This window comes from Brassica napus, chromosome C7 (assembly GCF_020379485.1).
Source record: "Brassica napus cultivar Da-Ae chromosome C7, Da-Ae, whole genome shotgun sequence".
NCBI lineage: Eukaryota > Viridiplantae > Streptophyta > Magnoliopsida > Brassicales > Brassicaceae > Brassica > Brassica napus.
In genome coordinates, this window is record NC_063450.1 from 23,206,634 (window position 1) to 23,222,108 (window position 15,475).

A 15,475-nucleotide genomic window follows, 5' to 3' on the forward strand; every position below is an offset into this window, starting at 1 on the left:
TTCATATAAATATATGTCTAATGAAGAGATTTTCTATAAGATATAAGAGTGAAACATTGAGAGCTTTAGTTTTGAGTAAATTATAAAGCTAATAAGAAAAGTTGTTCTTGTAAATTATTTGTTTCCTAAGAGATTTGAATTGTTATCAGAGCCTCAGGTTGGAGACTCGATCTAAGCTTATGTTGTAGCTTTAGATCCTGGTGCTTGTGAACAAGAGACCACGTAAGCAAGATGGCGGATGTGACTAGGGCTCCATGCACGATGGACCTTGGATCTGCATCCATCCAATGTCCGATGTTGACATCGACAAACTACACAGTTTGGTCGATGAGGATGAAGGTTCTACTTTGTGTTCATGAAGTGTGGGACATGATCGAACCTTGTTCAAATGACCAAAATACGAGCGATGTTGCGATAGCTCTTTTGTTCCAATCTGTTCCCGAGACTTTGATTCTCCAAGTGGGAGAACAAACCGCATCAAAAGAGTTCTGGAATGCCATCAAGCCGCGACACCTTGGAGCTGATCGTGTAAGGGAGGCGAGACTTCAGACGTTGATGACAGAGTTTGATAGGTTGAAGATGGATGATTCAGATACGGTCAATGACTTCGCGGGGAAGATATCGGGCCTATCATCCAAAGCAACCTCGTTGGGAGAAAACATAGAAGAATCCAAGATGGTCAAGAAGTTCTTGAAGGGTCTTCCGAGACACAAGTGCATCCAGATCGTAGCGTCGCTTGAGCAAGTGCTAGACCTCAACAAGACGGGTTTCGAGGATATAGTTGGAAGGCTTAAGGGAAGACCAAGGGAAGCTGATGTTTTCGAACAATGAAGAGCATAGTCAGAGGGGCTATGAGAATTCCCGTGGTAGAAGAAGAGGACGGAACGATAGAGGTAGAGGTCGAGGTAGGTCACACAACCAAAACCGTGCGTCACACACCGAAGATAACAACTCGAAGAAGAATCGTTCAAACCTGATATGTTGGAGATGTGACAAGCCTGGTCACTATGCAACTGTTTGTCCTGAGAAAACAGAGAAGAATCAAGAAACCAACCTAAACGAGACAGAAGAGGCTGATGCACTCTATGTACACGAGGTGGTGTTTTTGAACGAAGATAAGGTGATTCCAAAGAATCTTGATATCGACAAAGGTAATGCAGGTGTCTGGTATCTGGATAATGGATCGAGTAATCACATGACGAGAAATAAGGAGTTTTTTTTAGTTTGAATCTCAACACCAAAGGAGGGGTGAAGTTTGGTGATGGATCGTGCGTCGACATTTGTGTGCAAGACTGGAGAGAAGGGTGTGGTTACCTTTGTGTGCAAGACTGGAGAGAAGGGTGTGCTTACCTTTGTGTGCAAGACTGGAGAGAAGAAGACACTCAAAGACATAGACTACATACCCGACCTGAAGCACAATATATTGTGTCTTGGGCAAGCAACAAAAAACGGATGTGAGGTTAACATGAAAGATGTCTACTTAACGCTCATAGATTCACATGGAAGGTTACTAGTTCGTGTGACAAGATCTCCAAACCATCTCTACAAGACCCCTATGGAGATAAGCTACCCGGAGTGTTTACATGTCAGGGACAAAGATGCTACATGGAGGTGGCATGCTCGACTAGGATATATAAGCTATGGAGTGATGAACAACATTGTAAGAAAGGAGATGGTCGTAGGAATATCGTGCGTAACACACGAAGAAGGCGTGTGTGACGCATGTCTAGCAGAGAAGCATATTATACACTCGTTCTCGAGTGTAACACACGGAGAAGCCGTGTGTGACACATGTCTCTCATTCCCGAGTGTAACACACAGAGAAGCCGTGTGTGACACATGTCTCGCAGGGAAGCAAATCAGACACTCATTCCCGACTAAGGCCATGGTTCGTACATCAAAGCCATTGGGATTATTGATTGGAGATTTGTGTGGACGAATCGCACCACCAACGCCAACAGATAATCGTGAGGCATTCTATAGGTTCAAAAGATTTCACACCAATAGAAGAGGCGATTTTGCCCCAACTAAGTTCAATCTAGGTTGCACAGATAGAGGAGGAGAGGTTGCCTCAGCTAAGTTCAATCTAGGATGAACCGATAGAGGAGGAGAGTTTGCCTTAGATGAGCTTAATCTAGTTTGTGAAGAAAATTGGGTTGAAGCTATGGCAGGCGAGTTGAAATCTATCACAAGAAACAAGATATGGGAGCTTGTAGATAGACCGACTGGTTATGAGAAGAAAGAAGAAGAAGATCGAGTTTGTGTGTTACACAAGAAGTTGCATGTGTTACGCCAGGCACCTAGGGCATGGAATGTGAAACTTGATCATGTTCTCAAGGAGATGAGATTTGAGAAGTGCACGAATGAACCATCAGTGTACTGCAAGACTAAAGGAGAAGACATCTTGATCATAGCTATCTACGTTGATGATCTATTTATGACAGGAACTTCGCTTAAGGTGATTAGGCAATTCAAGGAGGAGATGTCTAAGAAGTTCGAGATGTCAGATCTAGGTAAGGTAACGTACTATCTTGGCATAGAGGTGATTCAAGGAGCAGACGGAATCAGAATAAAGCAAGAGAGGTATGCTCAAGAGATCCTGGGTGACAAAAAGATGGAAGTGTGTAACGCAACTCAAATTCCATTGGAGGCGAATTTGAAGATTTCAAAAGCTGAAGATGAATGAGAGATAGATGCTACCGAGTTCAGAAGAATCATAGGGTGTTTTTAGCAGATATATGCACAATCCAAGAGACTCTCACGGACAAGCCATCAAACACATATTGCCGTATGTGAAAGTAACAACAAACTTCGGTCTGTTCTTGAAGGGACATGGGTCAAGGAGTGTCGTTGGTTATAGTGACAGCAGTCACAACATTGATCTCGATGACGGGAGGAGCACGTCAGGACATGCATTCTACTACGGTTCATCAATAATCACTTCGACGTCGCAGAAGCAGCAGACGGTTTCATTGTCATCATGTGAAGCAGAGTTCATGGCAGCAACAGAAGCTGCAAAGCAAGCTATATGGATCAAGGAGTTGTTGAGTGAGATACTAAGCAAAGAAGGCAAGAAGGTCAAGCTTAGGATCACAAAAAATCAGCCATTGCTCTAAAGAATCCAGTTTTCCATGGAAGGAGTAAGCATGTACTCAAGAAGTATCACTTCATTCATGAGTGTGTGGAGAATGGACAGATCAAAGTGGAGCATGTGCCAGGTGTTGAGCAGAAGGCCGACATCCTTACCAAGCTATTAGCAAGGATTATGTTCAAGCAAATGAGGAGCTTAATCGGAGTTCAGGAAATTGATCTCCCTAATTCAAGTTGGAAATAAGGGGGTGAATGTTGGATAATTCCAAGTTTGTGGAAACTTAACATATTATTAGATGTTTTATATGTTAAGATACACAAAATAAGGAAACCTAAAAATAGGAAAAGGAAGTTTCTATTTAGGTTAGGTTTGTGTTTTTCATATCCCACATGTTAAAGAGAATTATCTTTCATATAAATATAGGTATAATGGAGAGGTGTTCTAGAAGATCTAAAAGTGAAACATTGAGAGCTTTAGTTTTGATTTGTTTCTAAACCTAATAAGAAAAGTTGTTCTTAGAAATTATTTGTTTCCTAAGAGATTTAAAGTAGTGCATTTTCGGTTTTGCAGTAAATCAAAATCACATGCCTATAGATATGAAATTTTCTCTCTCTTTGTTTAATCTGGTAGAAGAGCTATCGGAAAGTTTTTGCGCTAGTAATATAAACATCGTTTGAAAGATGATATTTTTTTTGTTTTGTAACACATACGATTATATAAAATCTAAAAGATTTTAAACCATTACATTCGGAGCTAAGCTCAACGGTAACAAGATAAGAACCGGAGGGATCCTCGACGGTTTGATGAACATCATAAAACAGAACATAAAACATGTGATAACAAAGCTAAATAAGAGAGTCTTGCTCATCCATTGGAGAACCGTGGGAAGCATGAGATGTATCTATGAATAGGTTACTATCACGAGCATGAAGTGGTCAAACCCGACGTTGATTATACCAAACGGCAAAGTTTGGAAGGATCTGGAACGAGCATGAACAGCTCTAGCTCCAACATCGAGGTTCCACGAAGAGACTAGGTAAATCTCAACAGAACCGGAGAGTATAAAAGTCCTAGATTTTGCGCTGACGAACAAATATGATAGACCTTGAAACCGAATAGCGCCAGTGACAAAATGAGAGCTAATAAAAACTCTACTGGCATGTGATGGAATGGCAATTTAAGCACAACATCACGGTTTTAGGCTAGGTGAACCCTTTGCACTGAGGCGCGATGGCTGACTGCAAACAGACATGATGCTTCGGAGAAGGAATAATGGCTCAAGTTTATAACAATCTGCAAGTTTAAGCTCCATAAATAGTCTTGGTTCAGACCAAAGCATGTGTCGGTTGAGTACCAGCGGCTCTCGAAAGGGATTGGGATACAGAGGCGACGCGGCAGAGGTGAGGCGATGTTCCTGAAGATCAACCATGAGGGAGTGCAAACTAAGCTCCAGCTGAGAAAGTGAACTCCGATATTACCGTATCGGGATACATAGCTCTCGTCGAGACCTGAGCTAAACCACACTCCTATTGCAACATTTCGAAAACTCAAATCAAGAAATCTGTCGGGGTTAAGCTCTCTGAGAGAATACATAACAGTATTTCACAGAATTGAGATGGCCACGAGACGGAACGGAGGGAAGGAGACGCTTCAGATACGCATAAACCCCCAGATCTGGCGAGTCTACCCCCGGGATGAGTAGATTTGGTGGTTATGCTTTTACAGAAAGGAGCGGCGTCGAGAGGTGGAATATGATGGACATTGATGGCGGTGAGAAGCGGGGGCTCAGACTGAAACTCAAACGTTGGCTCTGCAGTTTCAGAGAGGCGAGCAGAACTAGTATAAAGAGCTTTAGCACTTCTTCTCATTCTGAGCGGATGAGTGGTCACATGGAGATGAACTGGGGAAGAGACGGTGAGCCGGCAAGAAACAGGGGAGGCGGTGAGACGGAGTGAACCAAGGGAGGAGGAGGCGACACACAGGGGAGTATGAGAGGCTGTGGTCTAGAGTGGGGTAAGAGAAGCGGAAACGAGATGACAAGACGGAGCAGAGTTGTAGGAGACAGCAGGAACACGATTCCAGCAACTGAAGAGGACGAAAAAATAGAACCAGAACAGAGCAAAGCAAGCGACAGAGAAGAAGACCCGACGCCAGCGGCCAAAAGCTTTACCGGCGTCAAGAAAGACGGCGTGCGACGTTGCTTCGGGAGTCGGCTCTGGGAGAGAAAACCCTAGATCTGTCTTACTTTTACGTAGACTACACATTTGAAAGATGAGAACTAAACAACATTTTTTACCATTCACTTAGAAACAAGCTCAAGAAACTATTTAACTGTTGCACAACGTGCGTGTCAAACAAAGTTTTCATTTACTGTTTTAAAGTGTTGACCGTTGACCGTTGACCAACAAAATGTTTATGTCGGTGGACTCAGTGCCGATTAAATATACTCAAATTTAGGTTCTCACATAATGTTTCGGCCCTTAAGCAATTGATTACTCTATTTATCTTATGGATCGGTCCTGGGTGAAAAGAACCTTTGGCTTTATCACTTTCTCAGGGTCATACGCTGCATGAATCTCACTAATGGTTTCATTTTCATCATCAAAGACTAACGTTGGTGCTCTTGATTGAGAAACCGTATCTGCAAACGGAAGGAAGCACATTAAGTCACAGGTGAATCACATATTCAAAACTAAAGTAGTAAATAGTACTGATTGAAAAGAGTAAATGTCCGTTTCTATACATTAGCAATACTGATTTGCCAAAAAGAACGATCAGGAAAACAGAAAAATGTTCCATATAATGCTGCCGAAAGCCAAACAAAGCCAAAGACATAGACAGGGACACCCCAATTGTGTTATACTCTCGACAGAGCCAACAGTGTAGTCGGTAAAATAGTAGCTCGGATAGATGCACCACTTGTCACCAGCATGAGGATGAGGTGTGAACTGCAAAGCATACAATCAAAACAGAATGGGGGAGAAATATTCTTCTATGCAAGTAGTGATGACTTTTGTTTCACTGCCTGTATACGTAAAAGCTCCTGCCAATACTACAAGCCTCGTAACATTCATTTAACCTGAAGTCCTCAGGACCAGTTCTCTTATAAAACGTAACTGCAGCAGCCTATTGGACTCAAGTTTTAATCTGCAGATTCATAATACAGAGAAAATCAAAACAACATTCTCCAGTGTTCCATTGACAAAGCAGAACCTAAGCCAAGAAAGGGCAGCTCTGACTGATAACATTTCAGCTGCAGGGACTATTAATGAAGGAGCCATATGCTAACCTTAGAGGAGATAATGTAATTTAGCAATGTAGGACGATGCACAAGAGCATTTGCCGGGAACTCAGTAGTATTGATTTGTTAAACATAATTGAAAGGAGGATTTAACATTCAATAAGTTTCTTTCTAGCATTGACAAGCATTCTAGGCAATTTAGCTTTTATACAAAACAAAACAAAGCAAAACAAAACAAAAAGGCGAAAATTCATGTTGCTAACTTGAAATTGAGATTAGCTTAACAAGAATATATCTCATTCCAAACCGGTGCTGAGGACAAGCTTAACAGATTCCTCGGAGTTATCGTCTTTGGGAGCCATGGCGCCGAAACAAACAGTCAAAAAGTAACTGAAAATAAAGGAGACTTCTCTAGGGTTTAATGGCGTGGACAAGACGTTACTTTTTTGTCCGGTTTTATTCTAAACCGAATTGATAGACTCTTTGGTTTTGTTCTAAACCGGATTGATAGACTCTTTGGTTTCATTTTAACCGAAGATGGCTATATATATAAGGAGCCAGATTAGTACAGTTTTGAAAAAAGAACCGAACCACAAAAAACATGAAATGCAACCGTACTTCGGTTATTTTCTCGATTCGGCTCGGTTCGGTTCGGTTTGGTTAGTTCGGTTATAGTATTTTTCCAATTAAAATAAACCATAGTTAGTTTGGTTTGGTTCGGTTCGGTTTATGTTCGGTTCGGTTTGTATTCGGTTCGGTTGGATTTATTTTTTGGATCAGATTATTTTGGTTCTTCTTAGTCAGGCATATATTATGTATACATAAACTATGTGAATTAATTTCAATATAAAATTGAAAAAAACCATTTAAAAAGTCACAAAAATATATAAGAATTAAAACAAATGAAAGTTAACTAAAAAAAAACCGACATCATTAGTAATGTCTTTTATATCATTATTAAAAATTTTGCAATGAATCATCTTCCATGTGGCGCTGTGGAAAAGAATTTTTGCTTTTAATAAAATTTGCTTTAGGTTTTAGGTTTACATTTAACATTCATGTTTACATATATAAGAATATAAAGATACAGACTTTTCTATTTTTTTAAATCAAATATTTTAATGATTACATAGTCGGTTAGAAGAATATATGTTAATAAATGAAAAATAGAAAATATGTGGTATGGTATTAGAATTTTAGTAATTGGTATTACTAATATTTTTAATTTAAATAATTACAAAAACACATCGGTTTTATATTTTTAATTTAAATAATTACAAAAACACATCGGTTTTTCGGTTCAGTTCGGTTTAAAATCGAACCATTCGGGCTAGGAAATCTTCAACCGAATGGTTTGAAATAGATTTTGGTTCGGTTCGAATCGGTTTCTGTTCGGTTGGTTGGATTTGATGAAGCACGAAGGATTCAAACCTGACAACTTCAATTTCGCGAGTGTTCCTGCGTGATTGGGGCTTGTTGTCGAAGAGGATAAAGACTGCGTGCAGTTTCATGTTGCAGCTCTCAGCTCTGACATCTGCCGCTGGTTCTGTCACTTCCATTTAGAATGCTCTGGTCTCTCTGTCTTTTTGAAATGTGCTTCTTTGTGTACTCTATCTTCAATTTTACATTCAGCAAGAGAAGTGTTTGATCAGAGATCCCTAAGAAAGATGAGAGGTCTCTGGTTATGTAAAGAATGGTTGTTTTTTACTCAGCGTAAGAGTTGCTCGAGGTGATGGACGAGAATGCTATGATTTCTTGTTATATTCATCAAGTGATGTATCAGGAGGTGTTGGAGATGGTTAGAAGGATGGTTTCATCTGGAATTAAGCTCGATGAGTCTACATGTCCTGGGAAGCTCGTGCTTATGTAACTCTTTTTTTTTTTAAATACTTATACTCCATATATTAAATCAACCCGTATAAACGGGAATTTTAGATCCGGTTACAAGCAAATTTTGTACAAAATTCCCAAAATCAAACTATTACAGAAATTAGTTTTGTCAACCCACTAAACCTGGCACGTTCCGCTAATCCGCTTTTCGTAATTCTTTAGAATTGGTTACCGTTCTCAACCGTTAACGATAATCACAAAAAGGTGAGGTTCTCGTCGTTGCCTCGGATGCCGGGACTTTTCTGTGTCGTTTCCGTAGTAGCTAGCTCCCAAAGAACTCCACCATACTTGCAACCATCTCTAAACATGAAGCTCCAAACGACAAATAAGGGAGAGTTTCAGGTACACATACCAGAGCTTTGCTAATGCCACCAAAGCTGACTTGTACACAGCAGCACACAGCGCTTGAAACCGCCTTCCGACCGAACCGAAGCTCGCTACTGCCGCCACAGAACCAGTACACCAAATACGCCTGACCTCCAAGCCACACACCAATACAAGAGAGCTCTAACGACCCGCACACAAATCAGCCAGCTACACTACCAAGCAATCCTTCACCGGTACTGGGATGGTAGCTGAACACAACAGAGACACCGCCATGGAAGACCAATCTGAGACGTCTCTTGCCGTCTTCGAAAACCGAAGAAACGGAGAATGTGACTCGCAAACTAATCCACTTGTGTCAATAGTGAACCAACAGATAAAGCACGAGAGCTCGACTCCAATAGAGAAGCGGCCGCTAAACTAATGAAGTCCTCGAACTGATGACATGATGATGAAGCCGGAAAGACAAGTGTAGCGCCGAGGAGAGCTTGAAACAGCCATAGACGACTGTGTAGGACTCAACTAGGCACTCCAACACGAGCCATATACAGCCATAGACGACTGTGGACACTGAGTAAAACCAACACCAGCGTACCCAACCTCGACTCGCCTCCAGAGAGAACCAATCTCTGAGTTGTCTTTGTTTCACCGCAGATGGAGACAAACCCCGACGACGCCGTAAGGGTTCCCGGTTCCACTCGAAGAAAACACAAACCACAACAAGAGCAGCAACGACGCCACTGCCTCACCGTAACGGCGAGCCAACTCACCACCACGAACATGGAGGCCTCGAGAGAAGATCTAAAAGGGAAACACGACCTCTCTCTCAGCCAAAAAAAGCCGACTCCACCAACCATAACCCCTGCAACGCACCACGCGTCGACTCCAGAGCAAGCCGGATCTCCACCTTCGCCGAAATCCTCGCGCGCGGCTCATTGAAAACGGAGATTCGCCTGACCAGAGACCGGAAACAAAGCGATGGGAGAGGGGTTTTGATCATGAAGCAAAGACAAAGACAGATTAAAGGGGAAGGGAGCTCCCGACGGCCTGACGCGCATGGACGCGCTGGTAACATTGGAGCAGAACTAGGGTTTTGAAGGTTGCAGAGAAGATAAGAGAAAGAGAAAGGCGACTTTTGAATAGAAATAGTAGTTGTCTAGTCGTGCTTATGTAACTTAACGAAGCCTGAAACCCTAATCATAACTTGCTCCTAAAGGAAACCAATCTATCCTATTAAAAGTGAAGTACAAATGGGAAATAACCCTTACTTCTTCTTATTATTTACGATTCTATGCCACTGGTTTTATTAAAAAAAAATTTGCTAATTAATCTTACATCATTTCACGTAAAGCTCACTACAAAGCCCATTGCGGTTTTTATACAACATTTAAATGAGGCCAATAAAATGGGATAGATCTCCTTTAATAAAAAGGACGTTGAAAACTGTTAAAGAAAGTTTCGGACGTTATACGACATTTAAATAGATTTTATTCAATTGATTCTGCATCTATCATTGAAACAATTTTTCAGGTAATATCAATTAAAAACTGTTAAGATATCAACTAACTATTCCACTAAAACTTTAAATATCTTAATTACTTAACATAATAACCCCCTACAAATAGAAGAAAATCGTGAACCATAATAAATAGAAAAATTAAACACAAAAATCTTTGGAAAATATTCTATACATTAAGTATATTCTTTATCTACATACGATTTCCTCATCAAGTTTTCTAATTAATAATTAAAATTTAATTATCATCAAAATTTCACTTATTTATCTATATATACACTTCTACGTTAAAAACAATATTCACATTCCGATCAATACCAAAGCAAAAAAATGATGACCAATGCAATTCTCAACCATGTCAAAGACTTGAAGCCATATAAGACTAAATGACGATCTCAAGTGAAATTGCTACATTCTTGGCAACAAAACACTTCATTCGGTGGAGAGACTCTTTAGATGGTTTTAATCAATGAACATGTAAGTTTCAAAACGCAAACAATCATTTCTCCAGTGTTTGTGGGAAAAATATGATGAGCAATTGGAGGCATATGTTGAACGTGAACAACCACTAATCTGTTTGATCAGGTTCACCAAAATCAGTTTCTACAGAGGTATTATTATAAAGGTGTATTCATACTAGATCAGAACTTATATTGTAAATATTTTATGTGCTCAATTCTATCTAAATGTAAATAGGTGAGGTGCAAATAACAAATGCATTTGATGCATCCATTATTTATCTTGATCCAACAATGGAACATGCATTACAATTCAAGGAAAAGTAAGTTATCATCATCTAAATAAGCGTTTAGGTTATATTAATAGTTACTTTTGCATTGATATTGTCTACATTTACGTATAGGTTGATGGAAGACGAACTCCCTCTTGCTGTTATTGAGAAGAAAAATGGTAAAAGAGAGATATTTTACAAGAAGATGATTGGAACAACCTTGGTCCAACAATGGAATAGGCATTGAACGTGAACAGGCATTGAACGTGAAAATATGATGAGCAATTGGAGGCTTATGTTGAACGTGAACAACCACTGATCTGTTTGATCAGGTTCGCCAAAATCAGTTTCTACAGAGGTATTATTATAAAAGTGTATTCATACTAGATCAGAACTTATATTGTAAATATTTTATGTGCTCAATTCTATCTAAATGTAAATAGGTGAGGTGCAAATAACAAATGCATTTGATGCATCCATTATTTATCTTGATCCAACAATGGAACATGCATTACAATTCAAGGAAAAGTAAGTTATCATCATCTAAATAAGCGTTTAGGTTATATTAATATTTACTTTTGCATTGATATTGTCTACATTTACGTATAGGCTGATGGAAGACGAACTCTCTCTTGCTGTTATTGAGAAGAAAAATGGTAAAAGAGAGAGATCTTTTACAAGAAGATGATTGGAATGACCTTGAGATCAAGATGATTTCTGAACTCATTGTTGCAAATCAGGTTATATTCATAACGTAGATTTTTTATTTAGTAATGTATTTAATTCTTATTTTCGTTTGTAAACCTAACATGATAGGAAATAATTAAAACTAAAAGTGTAAATATAATCATATGTTGAGAACTGGAAAATAATTAGAGTAAAATCTATATATTATTCTGAAAATAAATATTCTGAAACTGTGTGTTTATTTTTATTTGTACGCTTCACACACTTATTTACTACTTACATCAAAATTTTCTTCTTATTGTCTGGTTTTTTAAAATAAACAAACAGCTTCATTTTTTTGTCATTTTAAACGTTGATGTTTTTATTATTTTAGTAGATCATAACACAATCATCCAAACAGAAAACAGCAAACAATTTATAAAGTCAAAAGAAAACAAATAACTATAACTATTGACAATTCACAAGAACAATACTATATGTCTTATTACTCAATGTCTAAGAGCTTATGATCATTCTATTACTCAATCTATCTACGAGCTTAACATCAGCAATTTACTAACCTTCTGGTGTTTGAAACTATCTGTTGTCAGATTCATTGTGCAGTTTGAGTATAAGAGCTTCAATGTGTCTAAGATCTTTGAAAAATTGAATTCTATGACCTGCATACCATATATTCGGTTCTAATTTTTATCGTACTACTCACTGGGAATTTCTAAATATGAGTAATAGAATACTTATCTTTTTTTTTCATGTCGGCCTCTTCCTCTGCTGTTTATGGATCTGTTGTTATCACTTTCTCGACACAGTATGAACCGAACTATATCAGGAAACATCACCACAGACGTCAGCCTCGATAGTCACGCATCTGCAAGTGATCTAAAGATCCGTAAATTTCATTCACCTTGACAAGATTCCGACAACAAATATTAGTAGATGGGTATATTTCACACATAAAACAAGGTCCCGATATTAGAACTAACCAAACGTCAGCCTCGCCAAAACAGAGGCTGTATTCTTTTGGTTAATCTATTAAGTGATAATCTATTACCTGTATTCTTTTGGTTAATGCCATTGCCTTGATCCGAGACATTGAAAACACAACAGTTTCCTTTTATTTTCTTCTTCTATGTCTTGATTTATGACACAATCAAGAAACCTATCAACTCGAGACAAAAAAGACGTTTCGTTACCGTCTGAGTATAGAATGCAATGTTTAAACATAGTATACATTGGTACCTTGATAGAGTCGATTAATCCATTCATTACATCTTCTAGTTCTATATCACATTGAAATCGTATGAAATTCATCCTGCAATTTTGTAATATTTCCCTCTTAGCCCTAGAGTCTTCTCTTTCAATTGTCGAGGTTTTGTTTTTTTTTTTAATTTCATCGTGTAACTGATTTTTTTCTTCTTAAAGTTGTTAAACATCTAACTAGGCTTTGTTATTGTTATTTTTGGTTTAACATAAATAATTGGAAAGCCCAATTAGTTATTGGTTATATTTTGGTCTATAACCAGCAATTAAAAAGCCCATTTAGTAATAATATATATTGCTTTAACTATATATATTATCTAATCTAATCTATTACATGAACATATTTTTAAAAATTGGAATTCGAATTTACAAATATACATTAATTATCTGATACAACTTTTTATCTGTAACTCAATAATGTTAATAATCTAATATGGACATGCATTTCTAAATATATAAACAAAATATTTTAAAATATGTAAGTGAATGAGTATAAAAATATATCAAATATTTCTTTTGTTGACTATAAAATTAAAAAACTACTACAGACAAACTATGTGATTAACAAAAATCTTTTTCAACCATTTAGATATAAATAACTAATGTAATTCATTATTTAATTTTTTACATATAACCATATAATATAAGATATTTAATATAACAATTAAATAACATATAATAAATATTATAGCATTTCAAACCGAAAATGAACATCCGTGCGGGGGCGCGGGTCATGTTCTAGTCCCACTTAACAATAACCAAATTCTTCCAAAACCTCTGAACGTTCATAGTTCTTTATCATTTAATTCCACCCAAGACTGGACAAACAAAATTCAGAGCTAAGAGTTGAAGTTAGTTCTGTCTTGAATGGCTATTATATCGTGGACCACTAGGTAGTTTAGTAATGGCAAGCTTAACAAGAAGCAAAAGGAGTAGTATTGAGGGTCCTTTGTTTCTTTCTCGCTAGAGAGAATGTATTATGTTTCTTTCTTTCTACTTCCAATTTGATAAATATATTTTAACCAAAAAAATAATTTTATATCATAGAAGTAGCGGTAAACAATATATCAACATTTAAATTAAAGTGGATTGGTGAATACAAAATTACAAAAATAACGAGAAAACTGCCAATAAAAACCCAAACTTTCAGATTAAAACCCAAAAAACTTTCGACTTGTGTTTGTGTCAAAAAAATACCCCAACTTTTAAATGTTGGTCATTTTAGCTCTCATTTTTTGTTGATTGGACTATTTAGAAACTCGGAAAATCAACTATTAAACCGTAAACGTCTGTTAACTTGCTATGCGACGCCATTTTAAATACTACTTAAAAATTCTTCTTCGACACTGATACCATTATTCTAAGCCTCATTATCATTCTCATTAGTCTCACTATCACCTTCATTATCAGCTTCTTCTCCGACTTGATTTTGTTGTTCAATTGTAGATTCCATAATACTTTCCACTTAATATCTCTCACTAGGAAGAACCCGAAGTAACCCCATCGTCCTAGCCATCCTTTGCATTATTAATGGTTTTGGGATTTAGAGATTAGAAGATTGAGAGATTAGAGAATTAGAAAATTAGAAAATTTAGGTTTCGCGAAATGGAAGATGATTTAAATGTTTACAGAAGTAAAACTATATTATTTCATTAATGTTTAATCAGTTTTTAAAACGACGACGTTTAGCGAAATAACAGATATTTAGCAGTTGACTTTACAAATTTCTAAAATGGCCTAGTCAACAAAAAATGAGAGTTAAAATGACCAACATTTGAAAGTTTGAGTTTTTGTTGGTTCAAACACGAGTTCAAGGTTTTTTGGATTTAATTTGAAAGTTCAAGGTTTCTGTATCTGTAGATGTTTTCTACGAATATAACTGAAAATACATACAGTTAATACTTACTTACGTAAATACCCACAAATTCAAGTGGCTCTTCTCTATAAACTTAAAACTATATAGTTAGTTTTTGTTTTTTGGTCAAAAAAAACTATATAGTTAGTTTGGTCATAGATTCATCATAGTTGTTGAGGGTGAGCCAACCGGAATCAACCACTCTCAAAGAGTCAAGTCGAGCACGGCGATTGCTTAACCAGGTTTCTATCAGGTTAAACCAAATTGGGAAGAAGTTAACCGGCAAGAACGAGTCAAAGCACTCATAACTCCGGAAAGCGGAAACGAAACCGACGCGGGAAAAGAAGTTTCAAGTCCCCAACACAAGCATTTGGTCTCAACTTTTCCTAGGAATCAAAAAAATACTTGCAACCTTTTCAAGTTCAACGATCTGTGAGCCAAACAACACTCCTTGGACAAGACTCAATCTGAAAGAACATTGAGCCAGAAAACTCTCTTCTTCACACATTAAGCTGTTCCTAGATCTGTAACTGCTCGTATAGGTAGATGAAAAGACAGAGTCTTTTTTTATTGACCTAATCTCACAAAAGATTTTGTGTGTTTCCTCTGTCGGTGCATCAATGTTTTTTCACCCAAGCATATGAGAAGATTCTCAGCAATATATGGAGCATGTGAAAAATCTGAGATCTAGCAATCTCTGAAGCTATTGGTTCTTGGTGTAAGATTTGAAGTGTGATCAGTCAGAAACAAAGAAAAGCTTCTTTTTTTTTGTGAAATGAAACTGTTATTATAAATTAATCAACCGGAACAGAACCTACACATTCTCCATAGCTTTTTGTACAGTTTATTCAGAACAAGTTGGGAAGAAAGAATGATTAAGAAAA

General features: G+C 37.6%; 2 protein-coding genes and 1 pseudogene across 2 annotated transcripts; 2 read left to right on the top strand and 1 right to left on the bottom strand.

Annotated features, from left to right (window-relative positions):
• Positions 1-827: 827 nt before the first annotated feature.
• Positions 828-2,095, top strand: LOC106363373. Its single transcript, XM_013803123.1, has 3 exons — positions 828-905; positions 998-1,167; positions 1,255-2,095. The coding sequence occupies exons 1-3, from the start codon at positions 828-830 to the stop codon at positions 2,093-2,095; spliced, it is 1,089 nt and encodes a 362-aa protein (XP_013658577.1).
• Positions 2,096-2,738: 643 nt separating this feature from the next.
• Positions 2,739-3,116, top strand: LOC125590498 (secreted RxLR effector protein 161-like). The gene has a single exon (XM_048764082.1). It carries the CDS (start codon positions 2,739-2,741, stop codon positions 3,114-3,116), a length of 378 nt encoding a protein of 125 aa, XP_048620039.1.
• On the bottom strand, positions 3,113-15,341 carry LOC106363372 (annotated as a pseudogene).
• Between the last annotated feature and the right edge of the window lie 134 nt (positions 15,342-15,475).